The sequence below is a fragment of the Taeniopygia guttata genome, chromosome 5 (genome assembly GCF_048771995.1).
Source record: "Taeniopygia guttata chromosome 5, bTaeGut7.mat, whole genome shotgun sequence".
Taxonomy (NCBI): Eukaryota; Metazoa; Chordata; class Aves; order Passeriformes; family Estrildidae; genus Taeniopygia; species Taeniopygia guttata.
Genome location: NC_133030.1, coordinates 32,718,164 through 32,732,028, shown reverse-complemented (window position 1 = coordinate 32,732,028; position 13,865 = coordinate 32,718,164). Strand labels below are relative to the sequence as shown.

The 13,865-nt window shown below is 36.9% G+C and overlaps 1 protein-coding gene across 29 annotated transcripts in view; it reads left to right on the top strand.

The window, feature by feature from the left end:
* The window catches only part of GPHN (gephyrin), a 269,956-nt gene that overhangs the window by 142,623 nt on the left and 113,468 nt on the right, over positions 1-13,865 (top strand). For 17 of the 29 annotated variants that reach the window (XM_030275515.4, XM_032748478.3, XM_030275524.4 and 14 more), the window contains exon 5: positions 6,705-6,743. The exons of the other annotated variants lie outside the window; for them this stretch is intronic. In XM_030275515.4, coding sequence (XP_030131375.2) covers positions 6,705-6,743 — 39 coding nt within the window. The remainder of the gene's footprint in view (positions 1-6,704; positions 6,744-13,865) is intronic. 29 annotated transcript variants of the gene reach the window in all.

Sequence of the window (13,865 nt, the reverse complement as noted above, 5' to 3'; positions counted from 1 at the left end):
CCCAGTTTATTTAGGGAACTTTCGTTTTGTATTTGCACATGCAAACATTTATTTCTTGGAACTACAATACTTCAGTAGTAATTCTTATAGAATGTTGATAACAGTGTACATTAACTTCTGTGAAAAAAAATTAAATAATGTTGCAGCATATTTATCAATCACTAGGAATCCTTCTGCAATATTAATGTATTTTCTCTGTTGTTGTTGCTCAGTACAAACGGAAAGAAAAAATCTCATGTATATGGGTGCTCTGCTCAGTTTTCTTCTGTATTTTTATATTTATTCTTTTTCAAATTTGTGCATTCAAAAAAATCACTTGTCTGTCTCCTAATAGTCTCCTAGTTGTTTTCTTATCCTTTGTCTCTAATATGATTCTGTGTGAATCTTGTTTGCCCATCTATGAGACTAATTTTATGTCCTTAGATAATAGCGGTGGAAATCAATGTATTGTCCTCAACCGATGATAGACATTCTTGAACTGTGTCACAATGTGTATTCACAAGTAGTTCATCCACACTGCAGGTAATTTTGAGCCCTAAGATTTTAAGATAATACTTAATAAAAACACAGAAGATCTGTTTTCCAGCAAGTAACACCAGACAGATGTTTCCTTACAGTCATTTTGAGTGTTCTGGAAAGTTTCTGAATCTCCTTTTAGTTCTTGCTGTTTATATTCTTCAATATTTATGGACTGGTTTAAAATTTATTTTGACACATAACTGTTTTCATTTAGTCTGAAAATATATGGACACTTATTTATTCTTTCATCAGCATTCTGTGAGGACTCATGAAAAGAAATCATTGTTATCTGGAACTCCCTTCTATTTGTCAATGTTTCTGAAAAATCATGCTCAGGATGAACAAAATACTCCAAACATACCACACAGAAGCCATATTTGGATAGAAGAAAGTCTCAATTCTTCTGTAGTATGTCTTTTTATATTCAGTTCAAAGTTGCACCAGCATTTTTATAATTATTGTCAAATGCGAATTTTTTAACATTCGGCTCTTCCCTATTCTCCAAGGTCTCTTATGGATTTTTTTCTTCAAATTACATTTTACTTCTGCAGACTATTTTAATATCTATATTCTTCCATTTCTCTGTCTCAAGTAATGTTGGAAACCCTCTTGATCTCTATTATTTTCAGGTTTTATGTGGTTTTTTTCTGTTTGTTTGCTTCCACTTGAACTTTATTAATGAAATGATATGCTTATGACACAATGGGATAGTCATGTTGCATCTATACTCTCACAGCAACACATTCCATCAAAGTAACACAAATCCACTGAGACTTAAACTTTATAAATAACAATTTCCATTTAATAGGCAGCAGCTCATCTAGAAATAATATATAGGAGGTTTTTGTCCTCCCTGGTTCAAATACTGCCTTTTCAGAGCAGCAGGATTTCTAGTATTGTTTGTTGTAGATATAGGACTACTTCTGTTCTTCCTCAGCAATACTTTATTACTGGAACCGGACCAAAAGAAAATAATTTCCATTTTACAAACTTTCACTTCAGGATGGCTCCATAGTGTGGATGAATGAAGCCTTCATCTCACATGGAACATAAGTAATTTTGTGGTAGGAATAATATGAAATTGTACAACCCCTAATAACCCAGGCTAATGTTTCAGTTTTTCACCCTTCAATATTCCAGGTACCCTCAAATTTAATAGTTATTTAAGAAAATATTTTTGTAGTCTCTTTTAAAACTGTAGCTTTTCGTATCTCTTAATGGAGGTCTTGCTCTGAGTTAGTTTTGATTTCTGTGGTGAGCTATTTTGTAACTATATGTGCTGTGTCTACATGACATCTGACCCTGTAACTTGCCATCAGACCTTTGAGGCCTTGATAGTTCTTAGAAAATTGTTTCCAACCCAGCTTGCTCCTAAAGGATTGGCATTACAGGTCCTTGCTACATGCATCTAATCTACAAAGGTGCTTACATGGAGCAGATTACTCTGTGACAGACTTCTTCCAAATTCTGTGCTACTCTTTCAGAAGTTTATCAGCAACTGTGTAAAGTACCATTCCCTTTTTCTTAGTCCTCCAGGCAGCTCTTAGTTTATATGATTAGGTCTTTATCTAGTCTGCTTTTATTTTTCAATAAACTTTATTATTTGGTATGCTGTATTTAGTGTTAAAAAATTCAAATATATTTATGTGCCATAAAACTTCAGTTTAAAATTATATGTTTAGATTTTTAATCTCTCTTGGGAAGGCGTATTATTACAGTAGAATTTACATGTTTAGTTGCAGAACACTTCAGTGAACATCTATGACCAGTTTCTTTGAGAAGCAGCAGGGTTCTGAAACAAACACTGAAGGGTTTGGTTGTGCTATCATCAACTGCATCGCTGCATGGAAATACCTGCGAGCTGCTCAGACTCCTTCAGTGAGAAATGTGAGGGGCAAGAAAGGCAGATCACATTTCGGCTCCATGTACTCAGCTATCGGAGGTTATGCAAAAAAAATAAGACCATCAAAAAAATACAGATAACACTTGTCTGTATATGGGATTGATGTGTCTAAAATGCAAAGCTGCATATTTTTATTGACATTTCTTTTTAAAATGTTTCAACTGTCACAGTGGATATAGAAAAAGGTAAAAAAATATGATGGTAAAAATATGAAGGTAAAAGAGATGCTTTCTGTGAGAATTACACAACTCAGTCTGTTTAGCTTATCATGAAGAACACTGATAAATAACTTTGGTTTTGCCTGTACTTTCTTTGGGAAATAGTGTACAATACTAAAGGCTTTGTAATGTACTGAAGACTTTACCTACTGAAGAGAATTGTAAAAATAGCTGATAATAGAAAGCTTGAGCCAGAAAATCTAATAAAATCATAATAATGAAAGGCTTTATATGTTTGGGTTAGGGTTTGTTTGTTTAAGAGATTAATCACACAAGCAAATTCCCTGAAGCGCTGTATTCTTCATTTTGATTTTGTCAAATTGAAAGAGTTGGCTAGTGGGAGAAATGTCTTATAAAACTGAAATTATCTTGTACTTCTTGCAGAAATCATGGATGATGTTAAATGAATCATCCTGCTCTTACAACCTTATGTTCTGTATGTGTTAGATGAGAAGCTAGTTTGAATCAAATGGATCCTGAAATTAATAATGAAACAATTTTATATCCTGAATTCAAAAGGAATTAGTGAATTGCTTTGGTCTCATTTTTGAAAATGTGAAACCCTCACAATATTGGCTGAGAATGCTGGGGCAAATATCTTTTTAATTACTTAATTAATGTATTAACTTTTTGTGTAAAGTTGTCTGACCATGATATCATAAAGGTAACGCTAATAGGATTTCATTAAGCCTTTGGTTATTTTCACTCATTTGATGATTAGCTTTTATTTGCCTTTTTTGGGGTGTTCTTAATACTCTTAAATAGAAAATAGAGGCTGTGTTTTTTTTTACTTTCAAACATGTAGGAAATATTTGCAAGCCCTGCTGAAAAGAACAGTAAAACAGTAGCAAGGAATTTGAATGTTTCGTAAAATAAGAAACAAAGCCATGGTAATGAGCCAGGAAATCTCACCTTTTTTATTAAATTTTGAAATTAAAGGATTTTTTCCAAGGTAATTTCAGAATGGCAGTTGGAAGAAGGCTGGTATGTCCTGAGAGTGGACAAATGGTTCCTGTGTGAGTGAACCCAGTATTTCCAGAAGTACACCCAGACGAACAACATGCTTATGGTGTGCTTTTTTTAATGGAGTAAAGAGAAGGGTTTTCCTCCTCTTGGTTTTACTGATGCCTTTTAGCTGTGTTTTCACTGTAGAGTCCACAGCCCATGTGGACATTTCTCTTAGTTTAAATAAACTAGCTTGTTTCTTATTAGCAGTGTAGCCACAACAGTAAATATATCTTGCAGTCCTTTCTGTAACTGGGAAGCAAAATAGGCCTGCCATAGGACTTCTGCATAATGACATTTTCAATTTGGAAGGAATTTTTTTTCCTCTTAGGAATTTAAAAAAATAGTTTCCAATAATGTTGTTCCCCCCCTCACACAGCCCCCCGAATAATCAGGCTAGCCCAGAGATCCGAGGCTTTGAGGGGAGGAATATCAGGAGATGGCAAAGGTTTCCAAAAGAGGCTCTTACCCCGATATAAGTTGGTTCAGCTCTCTTTATTCTGTGATGTCCATGTGGAGAGCGGGGCAAAAGAGGATGAACAGGAAATGTCAGGGGTCTATATAGACTTTGGACAGGGTGGGCATCTCTGGCTGTCCACCAACCCCGTTGGGGCAGGAAGGAGGGTCCAGGGTTATCTTGATCAGAGTCACAGGGTGCCGGGGAAGGGGGTACAGAGTGCCCATGAGCATGCTGTTAACACAATGAAGTATGACTTTGGAGAAGATAATTGAAAACTGAAAAAATAAAACATTAAGTTCAAGCAAAATAATCCTGAAAATAGTGTCAGGCCTGAAATTTTTGTCCTTAATGTGTCATTTTTTTCTGGTGATGGTCTATTACAAAGAGTTTAGTTAAAGCTAAATATGGGGAAAATTAACAAAAAAATAATGTGGACATGTTATGAAGACTTCCCTGTCTTAAAGCTTAAAGACATAATAACTAGATGGCAAATACTAGTTTGGATTTAAGATGTATGAAAAATTGAGTGAGTTAGTCCTTTTGACATTAGCACACCAGAATAGCAAAATGACGATTAACATAGTTGATCATTAAAACTAATAAGTATTAAAGAATAGAGAAGTTCTCATTTACTTCTTCCATGCTGTGTAGGAGCTTTTCCAGCCACTAAGTGTCTGGAACTAGAAGAGTCTTGGAAAGCAGCTGCCTTTGGGAGTTATTCTTAGGATTATAACTAGTTCTTCTCCTGCTTTTGCTAATTGCTACCACATGGAGCAGTGAAGCTTTAGCAAAATGTTGACTCAGTATAAGTACCAAAATAGAAAACCAAAATGACTATTGTCACGCTTAGGCATGAAAGTCTTCTCAGTTATGGACAAGAAAATAATTGCTTTTTAATCTTTATTTAGACTATATTTTAGTTTCTTGTCCCTTCATGAATATATTCTTTTCCTAGTTATTCTTTCATCAGAATACCTAAATAGTGAGGGTGCATAGCCTACTGTTATTTATTTTTGACATTTAAACTGTCACTGGATTTGTAAAGTCCATATTTAAAATAAGCATTTTCTTATGGTACACTGAGATCAGTTTGTCATAGTTCATTTTCATTAAGCTTGAAAGATCTCCCTTCAGAGAGAAGGTGATAGCAATTTTGTTCTTGATGTGGTGCAGCTAATTTTGTGTTCCTGCTGGCCACAAAATCGCAGGATTTTATAAAACTGCCAATGCATGCCCTTACCTTATACTCTGGTATTTCTGGTTCAGCCAGTATTTGCAGTTCCTGTCTGGTTTATGCCTTTACTAATCCTATGATGGAAGTCTCTTGGTCTTCTCTGCCTACATTATTTGCCATTTTGCTCTAAGTCCAAATAGTAGTGTTCAATATGGGAAAGTTTGGGTATGGAAAAAATTCCTATTCCATGACCCAAATTTCTAAATTTGAAGTTCCATTTACCTCTGTTATTCTTGTGCCTTGCTCTGCTAGAAGAATGAGTGGTTGGTATTGAGAGGTCAGTATAAATAAAGTTCCATCAGTTTAGCCTATCACTATAGTATTCTTTAAAAACTTTGGTGCATATGAGTGCATGGCAGGTTCGTACAGGTTCTCTCTGCAACCTTTCCAAATCCTAATTCAGCAAGGGCAAAGCAAAAGCTTATGATTCCTTTATATTATCTAAGGTCCTTTACAGTTTGAAGAGGGAAGAGTTGGCTTCTTGTTTCATATTACTGCCTTGTCAAAGTGAAGTGCAGGTTTTCAGTGCTGACAATAAAAAGTTAATGTACAGGTAGCTAAATGCACACACAATGTGGACTTCTAAGTAGACAGAAATAGTGAAATTCGATTCTTGGTTGATTCTTCTAGTTTCTAGGTAGAATAGTGAATAAAAATCTTATGATTTAAATGGCAGGTGAGTTAAATTACTGAACTTTATTTTAGTACTAGGATTCTTCTCAGTTCTTACATTTCAGGGTTCATTGCATGCCTCTGAAATAAAGCAGCAGCTAAGATTTCTGAAACAGTTTAATTTGTTTAAAAAACCAACCATGTTAAATAGCAAAATGCTGAAGTTAAAGAGAAGAGACTATTCAAGGTAACAAGTAAGTGCTGATAAGTTTGATACTTAGAAGAGGGTTACCCCACAAGATTCATAAGACTAATTCTTTTCACTAGAGTGTGGGTGTGTCTAAGGCAAATTCAAACACCAGCCTGCACTAATAATGAGTAACAGTTAATGATGACTTCCATTTATCTCACAATTGGCCGGCAGTGGCTAATGGGTACTCCTGCTCAACTTCACAAGCCATTTTGCAGTGGATGTGGGAATGAGCTCACAAGACCAACCCCTTTCCCCTCTTATACTAGAGGTGCTAGAGGTAAGTGTGGTTTTGGGGAACAAGGGTGGGAGGTCATGAGATGAAAGTGATGTGGGCTTCTTAAATTTTTTACAAACCTCCATAAAGGCATGTATCTGGGGATGGGCAAAGATTCAGATGAATTCTTATTTTTTGCCCAAAGAGATTACCCAGTCCTACATTGACATGCTTTCCTTGAACTGGGAGTCAGAAATCCCTTTTCTCTTCTGTTTTTCTGCTGCAGAAATTCCCAACATTCCCATTATGTGGGCTCCAGAGAGGGGTAAGCAACATCTTCAATCCCACCCAATCATTTCCAAACTAATTCTTTGCTAGTATTTTTTTGCTTTTTTAATCATCATCAGAAAAAGTTTTTAGACACATTTTTCCCATTTGTTTGATTTTCTTGTGAATTCTCATATTTTTGTTTTATAGGAAGGTCCCATGGCCTCCCCAAGTGCTAGGGTCAGACTCATTTGCTGTTTCCATTTGTGTGCTATTCTCCTGTGGATTTTCATGGTTCACTCTGATCAAATGATATTACCAAAGGGTGAGCATCTAGACTCTTGGGACTGTTTCACTCATGGTATCCTGAGTTGCTGAAAAAGCACTGCCACCCTACTGCCCTGTCAGTCATTTGGCAGGCTTATGTTTTGCTCTTGCCAACAGTTGCATCTGATTGTTGGTGGGCTTTGGTCTTTTTCTGCCTTGTCTGGGGACTGCCTGGCATTCACCACTGTCTTATATTCTCTTTACCTGCTGGCTGTGTGGCGTTGTCCTCCTGAAATCTTGGCCCATTGCCTGACTGTCTGGCATTGCCTCTTGATCAGCTAATTGCTTGACAGTGACTACCTACTGCCCTGTCCATCTGCTGACCAGCATGTATCGCCTCCTTATTGTCTTTTCAATCTGACTGTACACGGGCATTGGCCTCCTGCTGCCCAGTCTCCTGCTCCAAGTGCCTGGCATTGCCTTCCTGCTGAGTGCATCTGCTGACTTTGTGGAGTTGCTCTTCTGCTGCTTGGCACACCTGCTGAATGTTTGGTACTGCTTTAGCAACTTGTTGAATGTTTGGCATTTTCCTCATGCCTTTTCACCTGATCCTTGAATATAGTGTCCCCTTGCTGCTCTGAGTCTGCTTACTCACTGATACTTTCTCTTTTGCCATCCTGTCCACTTGCTTTTATGCCTGGCGTTTCTATCATATTGTCCTGCCCATCTGCCTAGATTTTATTTCTAAATATGCACCAGTCTGAAAAGATTAAGATGAATTGTAAGGAATGGGGAAAAACTATTGTCTGGCTCCTTCATGGTCTGATTCAGTTTAGCATACCAGCCAAAAACTGATCTCAGTACCAGCATTCAGCTTTTTTATAGAACTACTCAAAAACCCTTTCCCATCTTACAAAAAAAGAAACCAAACCCAACCCAATTGTATTTAGTCTTTGCTTCCATCACTTTATTCGGTAGGTGTAGTTGTACTGTATTAAATATTTAATTCAATAGTAATTAAATACTATAACCCTAATATTACCTAAGGTATCTCAGAATCCATGGAAGGTAGGTAATAACAGGAGGGAAGAACAATCTGTTGCTCAGGCTCAGAAAGATTAAGGTTTGAATGTAGAGCTCTGTTCATTAAACACAGTGCAGTGGATCAAAGTAGCTAAATAAATTTTACAGGTCTCTTTATTTAAAACAGAGGTTGCAGCTAATCTAAATACGCCACTGGATCAGTACACTACTACCAAACTGAAATGTGTCCTAATTGCTGCTTCCTACTTTTTCTGTACTGGGAGAATGGTCAATTGCTAGTTTATAGAAACCTTTTGTCACTCTTATGGGCCCTTAGCATATTGGAGCTAATTTAGGTTATGAAGTCCCATCCTTCTTGTTTTTCTGTCTTCATTCTGCAATTGTTTATGCTCTTGGGTCTGAGATTTGGATCATTTGTCCTTGGTCCCCAGCTAGGGAAGGAATTGTTTTGTCTACCTACTCTGAGAAGAGAGCTTACTATCCCTTAATATGAAGCTCAGAACTGCACACTAAAGCAGCACAGAATCCGAAAAATAAAAAGGTAAAACCTGAGGCATCATAAGCATAGAGGCAGGGCAACATTGCCTGAGTCAGTAGCAGCTTTCACCAGTGTAGGACCAGCTGTGGAATCAAAGACAGTGTGGGAGAGCACCTTGTTCCCATGCCCCCAGCACCAGCTTGCTGCTGTGAGGATGGCTCCCAGGACAGGTGGCAGAGAAAGGCCCAGCAGAACCCTTCTCCCAGTTTTCCTATTAATACCTAGAAACCAGTTAACTTGTGTTCTGCTCCAAGGAGCTGGAGGATGTGAATGTCCACCTATATTTTAATCCTTTACTGTTTCCTAGGCTTTCCTGTCCTCTCTTCTCAGCCTTTCCAACCCTCCCTTGCTTTCCCAAGCATATTTTTTTTTCACAACTTCATAAACTCTTAAAGATGGTAGGTTGTCAGTCTCTCACTTCCCACCAGCTTCACGTTGTTGAAGGGTGTGGTGACAAGAACAGGTCTCAATGGCAAATATCTTTCTCCAAGCTTTAACTCCCAGTGTTACTTTGATGCTTCCCTAGGCAGTTGTTTGAGAAGCATAGCAGGGGCTGGAAGGGAGGAGGAATATTCACTCTAGCATTGCGAGGCTGCAGGATACTGCTAGAATTCACTATATTTGTTTGTGTATCCTTTCAGTTATTTTTAATATAGGGTTTTTAAAATTAATATTACTTCAAATGTGTGGGGATTTTTTTTCAAATAATATTTGAGTTGCATGCATTTTAAATGCAGAAAAGCAGCAGAAGCTGGAGCAAAATAAACACTAAGCTTTTCCTTGAATGTATGGAACTTCCCTTCCTGAAAATTATACCTATGACAGGACTGATGCAGTGCTGTCTTAGGCAGCTTCACTGTAACATATTAAGTTAAATCAGTTTTCTGCCTGGTACACATATTCAAATTAGTTCTAAAAGAATCTGTAATAAGTTGAAAGAATAAATTTTAGGTTTTGTCTTTTAAATCAGTCAACATTTGGTTAAAGAAAAGTTTGCACACAAAGCCCTAGGAGTAACATTTTCACTGTTAAATCCCTGTAACAGTGATATACCACTTTTTTTTTTTAATAGGAGTTTTGGGGAGATTTTTAAAATCTTTTGTCCTTCATATTGTTGGGGGGGGTGGGGAGGTTGAAGGTATTCTTTAGCCTATCCTGTGATGATTTTCTACCAAAAATTAGCTTCTAAAATAGTCATGAGCAGTACCAGTCTTTCCAGCTCACTGAGTTTCCCTTTCCAGAATAACTAAATTTCCTGTTATCAGCCCAGTTTTATCTCTATTTTATTCCTCTTTTTTTCAGACTCTTTTCCTTCCTTATTATCTCTGATAAAAAACCCTGTTACAGTTCTCATAGTCATTTCCTGAACTAAAATATCTAAATCTTGCAAGTTATTATCAGGAGAGTGTTTATTGTATAATCTCTTTATTTCAATGCACTTTTTAATTTCCATTTATTTTTTTACAGTTCACTTTCTTTATTCTTCTCTAGTTTTTAAAGGTATCTTTTCTGATGATAGCAACATTTCAGTCTCTAAGCAACTAATTTCTTCAGTTGTTTCTGAAAAGAAAATAAATTCCTAACTAACACAGGTCTTTTGGACTCAAAAAGAAAGTGTGATATATGATTATTTTTCTACCTTTAGAGTTCCAGAAGGTGTTTCACTCCCTTGATACATTTAATCACTGCCTTCACTTTCATTTGATGTTTTTCACTCTAAAAAATAATGTGTCTGACAGTGACTCGTATCAACTTGGAATTCAGATTTTATTATGTGTGTATGTTGCTTCTGGATTCAGATTGAAAAATTTATTTGGTTAATTTTAGACAAGAATGCTTTGAATTATACATGTTGTGCTGAAAAGCATACATGAGCTTTTGCTTGTCATCATTGACAAAGGCTTTTGCTATTACAATTAATTGATATAGAGTAAGTTCCAGTGTCTCTCTGCTGTTACCTCTTAATTTAGTTGGCCAATAGCTTTTGTTGGAAAAATGAGGAGATGATATTGCATTTAGGGTATAAAAATTTGACAGCAAATCAATCCCTTACTTCCCAGATGCTCGCTAGAGATCAAGAGGGTGTAGATGCAGTCAGCTTACTGGCTGACTGCAACCAATTTGGCACTTTGAGTCTGGCCACATTCAGTAAAAACTTTCATGAGCACAGATTCACAGATAGTGTAGTTCATGAAAGCAGCACGTTATACATTCTTGTTAGATTGACTATAATAAATGCACTAGATCTACAAAATGTAGGCATACAGTGCTATGTACAACTCTGCACACGTAATGTCCAAGGCAGGCAGAGGCACAAATCTTACAGAGGCACCCCAGCTTTGGTGAGAAACACAGCAGCAAGCCTGTTGGCTTGTCTGCAGAATGGGATCATGTTCTCATCCTCTGCCTCTGAAAGAGGATTTCAAATGCAAAATTGCTACTTTGGGGAGAAGTGGAGATGGTATTGTAGTCAAGTGTCCAGTTGCTGCTTTCATAAATGGTGAGGGGGCAGCTGTTTGTATATAAAGGCAGGGTTTGCACCCCTAGCAGCAGGCCATCATGCCACATCGGTTCCTCACCACACAGCTCACAGCATCTTGTCCTGCCTTTAGGCCTTATTCCTACAGATACATGTGCAAAGTAATGAATCAGTGACTGCTGCAGAATTGTTCCCCCTGTACATTTTGCTGCTCTTCTGCCCAGACAGGTTTTACATTCAGCCTGGAGAAGAGAAGGCTCCAGGGAGGCCCTATTGCATTCTTTCAGGACTTAAAGGGAGACTATAAAAAAGATGGGACCAAACTTTTTAGCAGGGCCTGATGTGATAGGACAAGGAGGAATGATTTTAAACTGAAGGAGAGTCAATTTAGATATTAGGAAGAAATTCTGTACTGTGGGGGTGATGAGGCACTAGCACAGGTTGCACAGAGGAGCTGTGGATGCCCCGTTCCTGGAAGTGTTCAAGGTCAGGTTCAATGGGGCTGTGAACAACTCAATCTAGTTGAAGATATCCTTGCTTATTGCAGGGGAGATTGGATTTAAATGACCTTTAAAAGATCCCTCCCAACTCAGACTATTCTATGACTTGCTGGAGCTTCTTTCACTTCATTTGGGTGTTTAAGAAGTCAGATTTATGTAATTGTTTGGAAATTTTATCTGAGACTGCACCTGAGCTTTTGTTTGATTCAGCCTTTACTGCTCTCATGGAACATCATAACAACAGTAATCAATCTTTTTCACCTTCATTGGTTGCTTTTGATAAATATTTTACACCTCTAGTAGGCTTTCTTCTTGCAACCTTTTTGCAGATAGACTGCTAAAAACAAATAAGCTTTGTTTTGTGTTGTGATGCAATCATATACATCACTCATTCCAGGGAACTAGTCATCATCACATTCAAGTGGCAGATTTTGCCGATTTCAAAGCTGAATGAAACCTACAAATGCACATTCAATTTTGGCTGAATTTTTGGCCTACAACCCCATTTTTAAGAGTGAAAAGTTATTGGGTTATTGTCACTTCCTACTATAACCTGACCAGTTCTTCCTTTGAAACCAAATAATGCTTAGGTATCCAGGGGTATATAGAATTAATTCATGAGCAGCTAGGCATAACACTGTGGCGTCTTTCAAACTCGTCTACAATTCATCCATATTTTACCGATTTGTGCTTGTCAACATTGGGCATTCCTGGAAAAAGAGCAGAGAAGGGCACAAAATTCTCTTAGATGTGTTTGTCTCATAGGGATCTTATTCCTGCAGAATCTTAATGAGAAGCTGCAGTTAAATCATCATCATCATTCTTTTCAGGAAAGAGAGTAGAATTTTCTTTTGACTTTAAGGTTAACAAAGATGGATTTTCCAGTCTTGCTAAAACTGTGGGATTTTCTCTATAGCTTTTACACTGTTTAGACAGTCTAATATTTTCCCTAAAATATTTTGTGTCTTTGTTTATTTTAATTTTTATATTTTCTTTTTTAAAAAGATGATTATTTAAAATGTATTTTGTTTCATCAGGTGCAAAGTGTTGAGCAGCTAACCTTGGGTGCATTTGATTTCTGTATTATTCTGAATTATGGTCCTGCATCACCCATATAATTTGTACAGAAATACTGTCTGATTTTTCACTTGAGTTAGTCTGTCTAGGAGGGGTGTGATGGTTGTAGTTGTTGTACACTTAGTGTGAGCACATTTGGCTGTGGTAGTGAGATGCTTAGCATTCAGTGCAGAAGTTCTGTACATTTTGGGTACACAGAGCAAGAACTAACTTGTTCACTGTGCCTGTCCAAGAATGTCTTTTGCCTTGTCATTTCTTAAAAGCTACTGCCTTTTCTCAGTGATTCACTCACACACTGCTATTGTAAAAATCAGTGTGCTGAAAAAGTTTGGACACAGAGGGAATTTTATTAAAAAGGAAAAAAATTTTCTGCACAACATAGTCTGCTGCTTCAAGCACAGCAAAAAAGTATGTGAGGGGAGCTGCTTGTATACCTGTGTTGCTATATCTATATCAATGAAAAAGTGTGTAAGTTATAGGAACCTTTAGTTTTCAAAACTGAGTTCTGCGTCTGGGAAATAAACTGGCAGAATTTGTCCATACAGTGTATAAGTTGTAATAATGTGAAAGCATTGTTCTGTCTTAGCTGAGTAGTGTCAATAAATGATTCAACTGGTTTTACCTAATGCATGAAAGATGTTTTAACATCTCTAAAACTGAAAAAAACCTGGTGTTTTGGAAATGTGCATAGTAAACATCTTACAAACAGTGTACTAGAGAGAATATATTCTACACTGGGGGTTTTAGATGTATATTTTGTTAACTATTACTATAAACTACTGTAAGCCATTAATTGAATAATAAAATTCCAGAGGGAAATGTAAACTTGATATATTTAATATGCCCCACTCAGTAGAGATTAAGAATTCTACTGTTTTTCACTTTTGTGCTCTGTGCTACAGCAGTCTCAACAAAACAATTTTCATCTTCTGTTTGAGGAACCTTTTCATTCAATTGTTTCCATGAGAATCTTGGAGATAAAAAAATCTGATTTGTGCTAGAAGTTAAAATAGTCCTATATAGGAAATAATTTGACAGAATGCACAGTAGGTCACTTTGGCTTTCAAAATCTGTTTGCTTGCTCAGTTCTACTGAAAGTGTCATTTGCATTTGCTAAATCTGAAAACTTTTTAGACTCTGAGCGCATGAATTGCATCACTGGATGTCACAAAAGAATAATTTCTACTAATTTTTAGGTTATGGAAAAAGTTCTTTAAAGTTGCTGTTATTAGAGAGGCTTTATCATTTATTTGGGGAGTAAAGGCACTGTGTAAG